The sequence below is a fragment of the Salmo trutta genome, chromosome 38, assembly GCF_901001165.1.
Source record: "Salmo trutta chromosome 38, fSalTru1.1, whole genome shotgun sequence".
In the NCBI taxonomy this organism is placed as follows: domain Eukaryota; kingdom Metazoa; phylum Chordata; class Actinopteri; order Salmoniformes; family Salmonidae; genus Salmo; species Salmo trutta.
Window position 1 is genome coordinate 18404955 of NC_042994.1, and position 16432 is coordinate 18421386.

Consider the following 16432-nt stretch of genomic DNA (forward strand, 5'->3'; position numbering starts at 1 on the left):
CACGAATTTCTACAAAATGAGCACAAATTTATATTAAACATGGCTACAAATTATGAAACGAGCTCACGAATTGTAAAACGTCCACGTACTGTAATATACATCCACTATACTTTTAGTTTTGGATGTTATGATGATATTCCCTGGAGGTCGGGGCCCACAGGGCAGGTGCCCTGCGTGCCCATTCGGTAATCTGGCCCTGATCATGAAATTAAACTACAGGTATTGTTGTTACACATCCTCACACTGTTTTGGAGGATAAAACTGAGACTGTAGCCAGCTTCCATTTTACCTAATTTTATTGTCCAAAGAATGTTCTCATAGTCCAGAAGCATTGGATGAAAATCCACAATGTTGGTGCCATACAGGAGCACTGACCAATCTGCCTCCAAAAGAGGACTGCTGGTTTTGAGGATGGTGTGGAGGTCAGTGGTTGATGATCTGAGCACCCCCTGAGATGGTGAGTATGGTTTCAGTAGACCACTATTGAGCTGGTAGATCAGATAGGAGCTTCGAGGAAAGGTCATTTAGTGCTTTGAATGTGGTTCATATTGCCTTATAGTGAATTCAGGACTTGGACAGGGAGTCGATGCAGCTTAAAGATGCATATACATGGGGGTTTGGATGATAGTGTCAAATTTCTTAGAATGAGCGAAAATATTGGGGAGGGGATAATAGTCAAGTTGGGAAATGTGCAAATATTTAGATACAAACATAAGAGAAAGTTGGGGATTATTCAGATATTCCTGTTGAAAAAGAGAAAAGCCAGAAAGATATAATCTTACAGTATATTAAATTCATCCCATTGGGCCAAAACTGGTTGAATAAACATTGTTTCCACCTCATTTCAACAACAAAAAAATCTATGTGATGACGGTGAATCAACGTGGAAAACACATATTTCTCACCCAACTTTTAACCAACATTTTTGGTTGATTTCACATTTTGGTTGATTTCCCAAATTTAAATCAAAACTAGACATTGAACTGATGTCTGTGCCCAGTGGGACTGGATTTCTGTAATCATATCAGCTCATTTGTCATACTTCTTCTAATCAACCAGAGAGAATGTACCTTTCTTTGAGGTTAACCTTTGAGATGACCTCCCTCAAGGATTCTCGCTCTTTCCTCGGAGCGAATTTGTCCCACATTTTAGCAAAGTCGCCATTGGTGGCCACGTTTCTCAAGATATTGCGACCATGATGCCTGTGGACAAAGATATTCATATCATCTTAAACGTGCAACATATCAAATAATTTCTCCTGTCTGTGATTAAAAACAGTACTCAATTGATGGCAACCTGAGAAAAAATATCCCATCAAAATAAGACATACATTAGGTAGAATTTGCAAGAGGGTCGAGAGCCATGCGTCCTGCGAAACACAACCCAGCCAAGCCGTACTACTTCTTGACACAAAGCCCGCTTAACCTGGAAGCCAGCTGCACCAATGTGTCGGAGAAAACACCATACACCTGGCGACCGTGTCAGAGTGCATTGGTCACAACAGGAGGTCGCTAGTTGGCGATGGGAGAAGAACATCCTTTGGCTTCGGCTAAGCTTTTGGCTTTTTAACTTTCAAACCCACATGAGTGCCTGGACTTGGATTTTCCTATGCCACGTAGCATTTATTTGTGTTTATAATTTTTCCTATTTGTTTTCAATTACTATTCCCCTCCAAGAGAACCTGTGGTTGTTTTGGAATACCTAAAATCCACAATTCAATCCATGACACCCTTTAGCATAGATGCTGTAGACAGCTGACAATGTGGCTTTTAAAGGCAATTTCAATTTGTATTCGTGGTAAATACTGCAGATGTCAACTCAAGAGTAAATTACCTTTACAAGCTGCATTGTCGGCAATCTAGTGCTATAGCGAGTCATGGATTGAATCTCGGCCTAAGTTAAGGCCGGCCAATATGTTTAAGCAAGCTACTTTACAGGAGGAACTTCCCACCTGACTTCCTGTGCAGGGTCCACAGCCAGTTTACTGACGGCAATCAAGAAACGGTCAGTGAGGTCTTTCTTCCCCGACAGGAGACGAGACATCCCCATGACCTCAGCCAGTCTCTCCAGGTGCTGAGCAGTGCAGCTCCTCACCGCAGCGTTACGGTGGCTGAGGAAAAAGTTTAATTACCATTGATTAATCGTTATTCCTACATTTGTAAATGTCAATAAGAAATCTATAAATAGTCATTTACACATTTATAAACGCTATTTTAAATGATTTGTTAGTGATTTATCAGATAATTAATAAGGTATTTGATCATAGTATGTTCACAATTTGTAAATTATTAATAATGTACTACTAATGTACTATAAACCAGTTATAAAGGAGTTATTGTCAAGGCATTTGTTAATGGTTGATTAATGGTTTGACTCACCATTTATATACATATTTATAAATGTATTTATATTCCAGCCCAGGCGCAATTTCGGTTTCGGTCACTAATAGGCAGCAGTGTCAGTGCAAAGTCTTAGACTGATCCAATGAACCATTGTATATCTGTTCAAAATGTTGTATCAAGACTGCCCAAATGTGCCTAATTGGTTTATCAATACATTGTGCACTCTTCTCAAACAAATAGATTGATATTCTTTCACTGTAATACCTACTGTAAATTGGACAGTGCAGTTAAATTAACAAGAATTTAAGCTTTCTGCCCATATCTGTCCTGGGAAATGTTTTTGTTACTTACAACCTCATGCTAATCACATTTGCCTACATTAGCTCAACTGTCCCGCGGGGGGGACACTGATCCCGTAGAGGTTTAATATCATAATGTTTCTTAAGACCTGCCTAAATGAAAACATGTGAATATTTCTGATGGTGTATATTAAATTTATTGACTTTGTAGTGTGGTAGTATTTGAAATATAACTATTTATACATTAAAATGTTTATCTTTTACGCTATAAAGATACTTAAAATATGCAAGCAAGCATTAGGCAATGAGTTGACATTGACTAGCAAGAATTGGACTGAGAGTGGAAAGGTATTTAACATTATGAAATCATATACAAGGCATTAACAAACCTTACAATGCAATACCTTATGCATGATCAGAGAGGGAGAGAGAGAGAGAAGTCATAGCCTGAAAGGCCATGCCCCAAGAGTCGCTGGGGTGGAGAGAGAGAGAGTGTATCTCACTAGCGCAGGTCAGGAACAAAGAAAAAGAGAGAGAAGGTCAGGAACAAAGAAAAAGAGAGAGACAATGAATCTAAGACTCTTAAAAGCCTCTGAGTTGTTAAAATAAAACAATGTGAGTTGTTAACCAATATGCTACTATAAAAGTGAACTTCCAATCAGATATCAGACCTACAGATGTAAACACAAATGAAACTCTGCTACCCAGAGTGGTGATGAGGGGGTTGGTGAGATAATTGTAATTATAAACCGGGTGGTTCGAGCCCTGAATGCTGATTGGCTGAAAGCCGTGGTGTATAACCTACCATTTGGTTTCGAAATATTGAAACCAAACCATATGATTTGAATGAAGTATTTAAGTAAACAACAGGAAAAGGTGACTGTAAGAAGCACTCATAATTTCAAGTAGGCTACATGTCGTATTAAACTGCATATAAACACTCTAAATAGGTCAGGAGTCAGACGTGTAGCCTAATACGAAATGTATTTGTAGTAGAGTTAAAATGGTTATTCCATCAAACTTCAAATTATTAGAATAGTACACAACGCAGAACAGAACAACCAGGTTGAGGGCCAAAGCCCGCGAACAGGAATATTCCAAGTTCAGACAGAAGGGGGGAGTCAGATCGCTTTGATCGCCAGGAACTTTACTTTTGGTGTCTATTTTTAATTGTTGCGCTACTGGTGCTGCCTGTTGATGTTAGGTAGGCAGTTACAGTAGCTGAATGATGTTAACATCTTCGGGTTTTGTTTCATTAAATGTATTTTATTTCATCTGGGTGCATGCGTCACCTACTAACACCCTGGTGCTACCCGTAGCTGCCGTTCTCTTCAGTCCGAGAAAACACAGAGAGAAAGGTGTGTCTTGATATGACTCCTTTGTAGAAGTCCATATCGTGAAATAAATAAAACATCCCAAGGTTAATGCTGTAGATATTGTTGTTATAAGGGAATGTGAGACTATAGAAACATGTAACTTTCAGAGTTTTATTGTTGTTATTAATATAGTTTACAGAGTGCTAAAAGTGCTGCTGTTGCTAGCTATCATGCCTTTCTGTGAAGCTAACAGTACGGGCGTTGCATTATGGGAGATGTAGTTTGGTCCTCTAAGGTATGAATGGGATAGAGGCGATTTCACGTTGTAACTTGTTTGTGCTGCAGTGTTTTTTGTAAATGAGTTGTTGTATTTTGGTACTGTCAACACTATGGCGCACGCGCGCAGCCAGTTTGGGTTCAGTGTAAGCTCAGCATTTAAACAACATTTTGTTGTATTAAATCGTTATAGTCTATAAATTGCACATACATGCTGATTGACTTACTTAGAATGAAATATAAATAAAATAAAAATGCCTCATTATGCTCAGTCTACAGTGCCTTTGAATTCATTTTTAGAAACATGAGTTCGGCCAGAGTCTGTAGCTTCAGGCTCATGTGATTGTGCCTGGAGAGCAGGCCAGCCGCAGAGAATACGCTCTCAGCTCTTGCAGAGCCACTTGGGATGCTAAACACCGTTTGGGCCACTAATGCCAGGCTGGGCAGGGATGCGTAGTTATTTTTATTTTGTTCTGTAGGTAGGCCTAAAGGATTTTAGGTCAAATATCCCTATCAAAACAGAACGCTCCTTGAAAGAGGTAATAGAGTTAGTTAACATGCCATCAATGATGGCCTATTGTGTAGATAATAGAAGGAAAATTAACGGAACTTTTTAGAGATTATTTTTTGTTTATAAATAATGCGCTAAAATGACACACTTAGCTAGCTACCCACCTCGTTCCTTTCTGTTAGCATGTACACGTAGTAAGTACATGCTTTCGGGATACCTGTCTTTTCATTCTTTAGTTGTGGACACTACATAACCGCACTCCCTCTCTTCCTCTTGGTCCTCCTCATCTTTGTAAGTCTCCTTGATTTTTCACCTGTGTGTTTTATCAGCTTCTTTATGAAGATATTTAGAATATTAGATGACAGTAGCTAAAGCAAGGTGCTATAGCAGCACACAAGTAGACTACAAATGCATGTTGGGCCGGGCATGCCCTGAGCTTGTAAAATGAGTGCTACTGGAGCACTACTGGAGCGAAATTGAAGGGGGCGAGAAAGTCGAAGCTCCAGCCTCTGGGAAACTTGCTCCACGATCCAGTCAAATAGGGCAAGCTCCACTCCTCACTCCGCTCACATACTCTGGCATGGCCACACCCTAGGTGGGACTGACTTTGCAGCTATCTGCATCTCAGTCAGACATGTCGCGTTGGAGCCTATTTGTGCTCTGTTCTAACAAATCTCGCTGCGCATCATGTAGAAATGACCTAGTCTGATCATTCTCTTTTTCATATGCTTGAAGTTCTGCTTCCAATTGCTCTATGCTGCGCTCTGATTTCCTCTGGGAAGTTCATCAGTAGTTTGCTGTGTTGCTATTAGTTTTTCCCGAGTAAAAGCACAGCAAGCTTTAGAATTAACATTCTCGTATTTTTTCTTATGCATGTCAATACACTGAGTATACAAAACATTAAGAACGTATTCTCTTTCCATGACAGACTGACCAGGTGAATCCAATTATTGATGTCACTTGTTAAATCCACTTCAATCAGTATAAATGAAGGGGAGGTGACAGGTTAAATAAGGATTTTAAAGTTTTGAGACAATGTAATATTGCCTGTGTGTAGCTGGTGTAGAGGAGTCAGGCGCAGGACAGCAGATATGAGTAATAAACATAATTTACTCAAATATTCACAAATACAACGCAATAATTCGAGGCCACAATAACGGACCGTATTACAAACAAACAATCACTCACAAACAAACATGGAGGAACAGAGGGTTAAATAATGAACAAGTAATTGGGGGAATGAAATCAGGTGTGTAAGACAAGGACAAAACAAATGGAAAATGAAAAGTAGATCGGCGATGGCTAGAAGGTCGGTGACGTAGACCGCCGAACGCCGCCCGAACAAGGAGAGGGACCGACCTCGGCGGAAGTCGTGACAGACAATATGGACATGGATTGTGTATGTGTGCCATTCAGAGGGTGAATGGGCAAGACAATATTTAAGTGCCTTTGAACGGGGGGCTAGGGTCATTATGTTATATCCGGTGTAATTCTCCTGTCTTATCTGGTGTCCTGTGTGATCATATATATGCTCCCTCTAATTCTCCTATCTTTCTCGCTCTCCCCTCTCGGAGGACCTGAGCCCTAGGACCATGCCTCAGGACTATCTGGCCTGACGACTCCTGGCTGTCCCCGTCCCTAGTCCACCTGGTCGTGCTGCTGACCCTGTTTCTGCTGTTCTGCCTGCGGCCATAGAACCCTGACGTGTTCACCAGACCCCCCCCGCCCCCCCTATGTTAAGTATACTCAGTGCATATTGCCAGCACTAAAGAATTTCAACCCTATTCGAATCAAATGTGAGAACATTCTTGCCTTTTTTGATCAAATCATTAATACGAGTCGATTTCCATAACTCAAAAATATAGATTGCTTGCATATTCGCCTTCACGTAGGCCACGTGTTCATTATATATGATAATTTTATTTGTAAACAAATAAAATGATCATATATAATGAACATGTGGCAAGTCAGTTAAGAACAAACTCTTATTTTCAATGACGGCCTAGGAACAGTGGGTTAACTGCCTTGTTCAGGGGCAGAACGACAGATTTTTACCTTGTCAGCTCGGGGATTCAATCTTGCAACCTTTTGGTTACAAGTCCAACGCGCTAACCACTAGGCTACCTGCTGCCCCAATAGAATAATAGAATAGAATAAACTCAAATTTAGTCCAAAGTATCTGTAAGATATATCACATCGGGGTCACCATTTACTGTAGTGTCGAATTACAGGAAATTAACTTTAATATGCACATGTTTCTCTCCGCCGTCAAGAGGGGTGCCATAATTTTTGGGGGCCCGCTTGGTGTGGGGGCCTCCCAACCAAACCTCCCCAAGAGGCTAAAGAGGCTAGAGCCGGCCCTGCTCTGGAGCATCACTTTCATATAAAGTGTTAACAAATGTTCTTGTGTAGAGATGACATACATCCACTGCTAATTAGGTCCGGGACGATACCAGTATCCAAAACACGAAGCGGATTTATACAGCAGGTTTTTAAAGGACCAAAGAGTGAGATCTGCTTTGTGTTTTCATTTTTGCCATTGAAAATATATTGCGATACTGGCATTGTCCCGGCCCTAATACTTGCCTTCATTGCACATTTAGACTTGCCATTTGTACTTGCCATTTGCCTTCATTGCACATTTATACATCCCACTTAATAACATACATTGTACTTAATTGTTTTACTTGTACATTTTTTGCACTCTTTTATTTGCACTTCTGGTCAGATGCTAACTGCATTTCGTTGTACTGTATTTGTATTATGACAGTAAAGTTGAATCTAATTTAATGTGTGGTATACCTAAGCGAGCAGTGACCATTTTGCACCAGAAAGTTCAGGTCTGTTTGGAGTGAATCCTAACTTCCACTCGAGTCAAACTTTCAATGTGAGACAAAGTGAACATTTGTGGAAGTCCGGATCTACCCCTTAGTGAGTGTTAATTGACCCCTCTCCCTCTTTACCTCAGCCCACCGACCAGCAGGGCATTCATGACACGGGTAGGGGTGCAGCTCTGCACCATGTGACCCAGGGCACAGTTGGCGCCCTGCCGGATGAAGGTGTTGGCCTCGCTAGCTTTGTGCAGCAGCACGCGTGCCGTCCCCTCCACCTCACTGTCCATGGCCCTCTGGAGGTGGACGTACATGTCACCCAGTGTGGCCATGGCAGCACAGGACACTGCAGAGCGCAGGTTCTTCACCTGAATCATAATAACATGCACAGGACCAGCTATTAATGTTGAGCAGTACAACCCACGAACATCAGAAACGTGACACAATAATTTCACTTGTTCTCCAAATGTAGCAGATTGGGGCAGTGAATGAATACAGCTACCTCATTTATAATGGCAAGGCAGATATCATGGAGTTTAGGCATCAGTATGTCCATGTGGTTCTGAGCCATCACACGGACAGAGGTCAAGCCCTCGATCTTCTTCTCCCTGCAATTCAGTGAAAGAAACGTAAGCAATTTCCACAACATTTTCCAAAAACATTATAATGATGTTCATCAATTAGGACTCTGGTCTCTTAATTTCAGAAGTTTCTACGCTCTGTAGCTCAAATCTACATTTCCAAGGACACTACACTGTGCTTCCTTTAGCCTAGCTCCATTGGTCTTGTCTACAGTGAATGCTCACCAGTCATCAGAGGCAGAGTGGAGCAGCTTGAAGGTCTTAGTCAGGGCCTGCTCTGGGTTGGACAGGGGCTGCAATCTGGCCTGGTCCTGACTTTTCTTTATTTGGCCCTTTGGCTCACTGGCTGCCTTCTTGTCTATGGGTTGACAGCAGACATCTATCTCTCTGTGAACTGTATTTATGTATTTACTCATTTCCATATCTGTTTGTAGCTTTTAACACTAGAACATCTTAGTTCATTATGATATCATTTTAAATTTAGCACACATTTTTTGGTGCTCACCCTGCTCAGAAGCAGGGTCTAATTCGCCTTGAGCAAAGGTTATCTCACTGTGCAACAGGCAAAGCAAGTGTGGAAAAATGTCTTAGCCCTGGGCTAAAGCCATTTGTGTCCCTTCCCTTCCTACTATCAGTCTACCTAGCTTCATCTCTCTGTCTAATTTAAATTAGTGTGAGTACATGAGAGGGACTGACCTGAGCCGGTGTCAGCCTTTTGGAGGCTAAGGAACCTTGTAGGCCGAGGCAGTTTGCTCCTGGGCTTGGTAGGAGGGGGAGCAGGCCTGGGTGGGCTGTCACGCGACTTTACCGGGGTCCCAACATCCAAGTAGTCACGGAGCTCCGCAGGGGTGTTCATATCCACTGAGCTCAGGCTTCCCAGAGAGCTGGTGGCTATTTCCCCCATGGACATGGCCGAGCCCAAACTTCTCCTGCCCATGGCCTTCACCTCATGTACCACCTTTGGCGTAGACCAGAAAAGATTGCTCCCATCATAGAAATGCATATAGAACTAGTATATACATAAACTAATACACAGAGAGATCCTGTATTCTAGGATCTACTCTATCATGCCGTCAAAGATAGTATCCTTTCTAACCTGTACCCCCGCACACTGTACCCCCTTAACTAATCTGTACCCCCGCACACTGACTCGGTACCGATACCCCCTGTATATAGCGTCGTTATTGTTATGTCATTGTGTTACTTTTATTATTATTATTGTTTACATTAGTTTATTTGTTAAATATTTTCCTAACTCTTCTTGAACTGCACTGTTGGTTTCACAGTAAGGTCTACACTTGTGTTTTCACAAATTTTCACATTTACAATAAATTCAAAGTCCATCCTACCTTCCAGGCCTCCTCCTTCAGGTGAGCCTCGATGTCCCTCACCTCCTCCATCAGGTCAATGGGTCCGTTGTTGTCAGCACAGGCCTGGTCCAACTGGACTTTCAGGGCTTTGACTCCCCGCCTGCCCTTCTTCTTCTTGCCCCTCTTGGAGGGAGCTCCAGCGGGAGGGACGGGAACAGGCCGCACGCTACTGCTGCTGAATGACTTATTTACCTCTATGGACTCCAGAGAGTGAGATCCGGGTCGAACTTGGGCTCCGTCCACCCCCACCACGTTCTTCAGTGGGGCCAGAGCTATGTGTTCAAGCCTTCGTGGCAAAGGCCTCGGTGGAGCTTTCGGCTGCGGAATGCACTGAATAGAGGGGACGAAGTGGTGCGCGAAGGTGCTGCCAACCCCGATGAGAGCAGTCCGGACATAATTCTCATGGATAGCACTTATCTTTCTTTGCTTTGCTTCCATGGCCTCTCTCTCAGCTCTCTGCATCTGCAGAAGTCTGGCATCACTTATGAAGCCCCGATGGCCCTCTGGGATTGGGTAGCTCTCCTGATGGCCCTGGATCACAATGGTACAGTATGAAATGAATAGCAGAAGGGAAGTAGTCAAAATAGTTTCTACAGTGTGTCATATAAAGCTTTTAAGCTAAAGATGTTATGGATGTAGGCCTACTGTATGTCTATGAAACCACAAAATAAACACAGTGATATTTTTGAAAAACTGATGAGCCTTACAAAACTTGAAAACTTGTCCTGGTCATCCTGTTGGTTTAAAGCCATGTTTTGCTTCCTCAAGTTTTTGATGACGCTCTATATCTGAGAGTTCTCCTTCTGGAGTTTGTCAAACTTTCTTCCTCGATAAGCCATTGATGATAAATATTAACACTATCAAAATAAGAACTTAACCTATCTCTGTGAGAGATCTATCATGAAAAGAGTGGAAATGATATTTTGCTTGTCAGATGGAACCAGCAATGATATCATGGCAAGGATTCCGTTACATTGTGTTGTCATAATGGGGTCTGTTGACAGCACTGAGCACATGGTGAACATCCATGAAAGCTTTTTGATTCCCATATAAAATCATAAACATGTGATGAATTTGTAAATACTATATATATATAAACTAAGCAAAAAAGGAAACATCCATTTTTTAGGACCCTGTCTTTCAAAGATAATTTGTAAAAATCCATGTAACTTCACAGATCTTCATTGTGAAGGGTTTAAACACTGTTTCCCATGCTTGTTCAATGAACCATAAACAATTATTGAACATGCACCTGTGGAACAGTCATTAAGACACTAACAGCTTACAGACGGTAGGCAATTAAGGTCACAGTTATGAAAACTTAGGACACTAAACAGGCCTTTCTACTGACTCTGAAAAACACCAAAAGAAAGATGCTCATGGTCCTTGCTCATCTGCGTGAATGTGTCTTAGGCATGCTGCAAGGAGGCATGAGGACTGCAGATGTGGCCAGGGTAATAAATTGAAATGTCCGTACTGTGAGACGCCTAAGACAGCACAACAGGGAGACAGGACGGACAGCTGATCATCCTCAGCAGAAATTTGCTTCCTGCAACACAAATTCAAAAAAGTTCTGGGACTTTGTAAAGTCCATGGAGAATAAGAACACCTCCTCCCAACTGCCCACTGTACTGAGGATAGGAAACTCTGTCACCACCGATAAACCCACTATAATTGAGAATTTCAAGAAGCATTTTTCTACGGCTGGCCATGCTTTCCACCTGGCTACCCCTACTGCAGTCAACAGCACTGCACCCCCCACAGCTACTCGCCCAAGCCTTCCCCATTTCTCCTTCTCCCAAATCCATTCACCTGATGTTCTGAAAGAGCTGCAAAATCTGGACCCCTACAAATCAGCCGGGCTAGACAATCTGGACCCTTTCTTTCTAAAATGATCTGCCGAAATTATTGCAACCCCTATTACTAGCCTGTTCAACCTCTCGTGTCGTCTGAGATTCCCATAGATTGGAAAGCTGCTGCTGTCATCCCCCTCTTCAAAGGAGGGGACACTCTTGACCCAAATTGCTACAGACCTATATCCATCCTACCCTGCCTTTCTAAGGTCTTCGAAAGCCAAGTCAACAAACAGATTACCGACCATTTCGAATCCCACCGCACCTTCTCCGCTATGCAATCTGGTTTCAGAGCTGGTCATGGGTGCACCTCAGCCATGCTCAAGGTCCTAAACGATATCGTAACCGCCATCGATAAGAAACAATACTGTGCTGCCGTATTCATTGACCTGGCCAAAGCTTTCGACTCTGTCAATCACCACATCCTCATCGGCAGACTCAATAGCCTTGGTTTCTCAAATGATTCCATCGCCTGGTTTACCAACTACTTCTCTGATAGAGTTCAGTGTGTCAAATCGGAGGGTCTGTTGTCCGGACCTCTGGCAGTCTCTATGGGGGTGCCACAGGGTTCAATTCTTGGGCAAACTCTCTTCTCTGTATACATCAATGATGTCGCTCTTGCTGCTGGTGAGTCTCTGATCCACCTCTACGCAGACGACACCATTCTGTATACTTCTGGCCCTTCTTTGGACACTGTGTTAACTAACCTTCAGACGAGCTTCAATGCCATACAACTTTCCTTCCGTGGCCTCCAACTGCTCTTAAATCCAAGTAAAACTAAATACATGCTCTTCAACCGATCACTGCCCGCACCTGTGAAAATGGTTTTAAAATGTTATTTTAGGCCTTTCCAGAATGTCGCTAATTCGGCATGACCGGAGTCACCGTTTTTGTGTCACAAAAATGAAAAAAAAATATCTGCGCTTTTTTGTGAAAATGGTTTTAAAATCTTTTTTTAGGCCTGTCCAGAATGTCGCTAGTTCGGCATGACCGGAGTCACCGTTTTTGGATCACAAAAATAAAAATGTTCACTTTTTTGTGAAAATGGTTTTAAAATGTTATTTTAGGCCTTTCCAGAATGTCGCTATGTCGGCATGACCGGAGTCACCGTTTTTGTGTCACGAATATGAAGGGGAAAATATCAGCACTTTTTTTGAAAATGGCATTAAAATCTTTTTTTAGGCCTGTCCAGAATGTCGCTAGTTAGGTATGACCGGAGTCACCGTTTTTGGATGACAAAAATAAAAATCTGTAATTTTTTGTGAAAATGGTTTTAAAATGTTATTTTAGGCCTTTCCAGAATGTCTCTAGTTCGGCATGACCGGAGTCACCGTTTTTGTGTCACGAAAATGAAAAAAAAAAATCTGCGCTATTTTTTGAAAATGGTTTAAAAATCTTTTTTTAGGCCTGTCCAGAATGTCGCTATTTCGGCATGATCGGAGTCATCGTTTTTGGGTGACAAAAATAAAAATCTGCAATTTTTGGTGAAAATGGTTTTAAAATGTTTTTTTTTTTTTAGGCCAGTCCAGAATGTCGCTAGTTCGGCATGACCGAGTCACCAATTTTGGGTCACAAAAATGAAGTAATAAAAATCTGGATTTTTTTTGTTGAAAATGGTATTAACAACCGTCCAGACGAGCTTCAATGCCATACAACTCTCCTTCCGTGGCCTCCAACTGCTCCTAAATACAAGTAAAACTAAATGCATGCTCTTCAACCGATCGCTGCCTGCACCTGCCCGCCTGTCCAGCATCACTACTCTGGACAGTTCTGACTTAGAATATGTGGACAACTACAAATACCTAGGTGTCTGGTTAGACTGTAAACTCCTTTATTAGGATTGAACTGGCTATTTGTTTGCATAACCTATATAATATACCAGGGAAGCTATGATACAATATTAAGTATATAAACTATAGATAAGTCACTGCTAAAGACAATAACTACACCCGGCAACAGGAAGTGCGTCACGAGGTTGGGACCAGCCTGCACGCCAACGATAGGATGAGTAAGTTTAAACCATGCTCATCCTCCCTCTGACAGGCCAGCAGTGAGCAGGAACTATCTCTGTCAGAGTATATAAGGGAGAACAAAGGATGTGATGTTCTCTTTGCTGTTTTGCCCTGCGTGGTGTTACAGTGAGACCGTATATACGAACATCATATTTACCATTCAAGTGTTTGCATTAATTAAAGTACAAAGAAAACAGGAGTTACTCTTTGCTAACTATTTTGTTGTAATACCAGATTTGAATTGACGCGACCCGACACCTTCAAGACTCACATCAAACATCTCCAATCCAAAGTTAAATCTAGAATTGGCTTCCTATTTCGCAACAAAGCATCCTTCACTCATTCTGCCAAACATACCCTCGTAAAACTGACCATCCTACCAAACCTTGACTTCGGCGATGTCATTTACAAAACAGCCTCTAATAACTCAACAAACTGGATGCAGTTTATCACAGCCCCATATACTACCCACCACTGCGACCTGTACGCTCTCGTTGGCTGGCCTTCGCTTCATAATCGTCGCCAAACCCACTGGATCCAGGTCATCTACAAGACCCTGCTAGGTAAAGTCCCCCCTTATCTCCGCTCACTGGTCACCATAGCAGCACCCACCTGTAGCACGCGCTCCAGCAGGTATATCTCTGGTCACCCCCAGAGCCAATTCCTCCTTTGGCCATCTCTCCTTCCAGTTCTCTGTTGCCAATGACTGGAACGAACTACAAAAATCTCTGAAACTGGAAACACTTATCTCCCTCACTAGCTTTAAGCACCAGCTGTCAGAGCAGCTCTGTCACGCCCTGACCAGGGGAACTCTGCTATTTTGGTCAGGGTGTGGTATTTCTATGGTTTATTTTCTATGTTTTGTTATAGCCTTTCTTTGTGGTTTATTTCTATGTTGGGCTGGGGGTGATTTCCAATCAGACAGCTGTCGCTAGTTATGTCTGATTGGGAATCACATTTAAGTTCCTTTCCCCCCACGATGTTTGTGGGTTGTTGTCTCTTTTTGTTGGAGCAGTAACGTATCGGTATTTTCTTGATTTTGTGTACATGTTTATTTCGGTGTAAAAGAATAAACATATGTTCGCTCCCAGCTGCGTTTTGGTCCGCTTCCTCATCACCCGACGCCAATCGTTACAAGCTCACAGATCACTGCACCTGTACATAGCCCATCTATAATTTAGCCCAAACAACTACCCCTTCCCCTACTGTATTTATTTATTTGATTTATTTTGCTCCTTTGCACCCCATTATTTATTTCTACTTTGCACTTTCCTCTACTACAAATCCACCATTCCAGTGTTTTACTTGCTATATTGTATTTACTTTGCCACCATGGCCTTTTTTGCCTTTACCTCCCTTATCTCACCTCATTTGCTCACATTGTATATAGATAGACTTATTTTTCTACTGTATTGTTGACGGTATGTTTGTTTTACTCCATTTGTAACTCTGTGTTATTGTATGTTGTGGAACTGCTTTGCTTTATCTTGGCCAGGTCGCAATTGTAAATGAGAACTTGTTCTCAACTTGCCTACCTGGTTAAATAAAGGTGAAATAAAATAAAATACATTTAAAAATCCTCGCAGTGGCAGACCACGTGTAACAACACCTGCACAGGATCGGTACATCCAAACATCACGTCTGGGGGACAGGTACAGGATGGCAACAACAACTGCCCGAGTTACACCAGGAACGCACAATCCCTCCATCAGTGCTCAGACTGTCCGCAATAGGCTGAGAGGCTGGACTGAGTGCTTGTAGGCCTGTTGTAAGGCAGGTCCTCACCAGACATCACTGGCAAAAGCGTCGCCTATGGGCACAAACCCACCGTCGCTGGACCAGACAGGACTGCCAAAAAGTGCTCTTCACTGACGAGTCGCGGTTTTGTCTCACCAGGGGTGATGGTCGGATTCACGTTTATCGTCGAAAGAATGAACGTTACACCGAGGCCTGTACTCTGAAGCGGGATCGATTTGGAGGTGTTGTCATTGCAGGCAGTCTCAACGCTGTGTATTACAGGGAAGACATCCTCCTCCCTCATGTGGTACACTTCCTGCAGGCTCATCCTGACATGACCCTCCAGCATGACAATGCCACCAGCCATACTGCTCGTTCTGTGCATGATTTCCTGCAAGACAGGAATATCAGTGTTCTGCCATGGTCAGCGAAGAGCCCGGATCTCAATCCCATTGAGCACCTCTGGGACCTGTTGGATCGGAGTGTGAGAGCTAGGGCCAATCCCCCCAGAAATGTCCAGGAACTTGCAGGTGCCTTGGTGGAAGAGTGGGGTAACATCTCACAGCAAGAACTGGCAAATCTGGTGCAGTCCATGAGGAGGAGATGCACTGCAGTACTTAATGCAGTTTGTGGCCACACCAGATACTGACTGTAACTTTTGATTCTGACCCCCCTTTGTTCAGGGACACATTATTCCCTTTCTGTTAGTCACATTTCTGTGGAACTGGTTCAGTTTGTCTCAGCTGTTGAATCTTGTTATGTTCATACAAATATTTACACATGTTAAGTGTAAATAAATGCAGTTGACAATGAGAGGACGTTTCTTTTTTTGCTGAGTTTATATACATATCCGTATACAGTTGAAGTCGGAAGTTTACATACACCTTAGCCAAATACATTTAAACTCAGTTTTTCACAATTCCTGAAATTGAATCCTAGTAAAAATCCCCTGTCTTAGGTTAGTTAGGATCACCACTTTATGTTAAGAATGTGAAATGTCAGAATAATAGTAGAGAGATTGATTTATTTCAGCTTGTATTTCTTTCATCACATTCCCAGTGGGTCGGAAGTGTACATACACTCAATTAGTATTTGGTAGCATTGCCTTTAAAATGTTTAACTTGGGTCAAACGTTTTGGGTAGCCTTCCAAAAGCTTCCCACGATAAGTTGGCAGAGCTGGTGTAACTGAATCAGGTTTGTAGGCCTTCTTGCACACACACGCTTTTTCAGTCCTGCCCACACATTTTCTATAGGATTGAGGTCAGGGCTTTGTGATGGCCACTCCAATACCTTGCCTTTGTTG

General features: G+C 42.5%; 2 protein-coding genes across 2 annotated transcripts; both read right to left on the minus strand.

Annotated features, from left to right (window-relative positions):
- Positions 1–722: 722 nt before the first annotated feature.
- LOC115177989 (TOG array regulator of axonemal microtubules protein 1-like) lies at positions 723–8778 on the minus strand. Its single transcript, XM_029739000.1, has 6 exons — positions 8382–8778; positions 8078–8183; positions 7708–7943; positions 1952–2110; positions 1071–1202; positions 723–743 (listed from the first exon to the last, which is right to left on the minus strand). The coding sequence occupies exons 1-6, from the start codon at positions 8576–8578 to the stop codon at positions 734–736; spliced, it is 840 nt and encodes a 279-aa protein (XP_029594860.1). The 5' UTR covers positions 8579–8778; the 3' UTR covers positions 723–733.
- LOC115177990 (uncharacterized) lies at positions 8701–10003 on the minus strand. The gene is made up of 3 exons (XM_029739001.1): positions 9506–10003; positions 8853–9114; positions 8701–8708 (listed from the first exon to the last, which is right to left on the minus strand). Exons 1-3 carry the CDS (start codon positions 9986–9988, stop codon positions 8701–8703), a joined length of 753 nt encoding a protein of 250 aa, XP_029594861.1. The 5' UTR covers positions 9989–10003.
- Positions 10004–16432: the final 6429 nt, after the last annotated feature.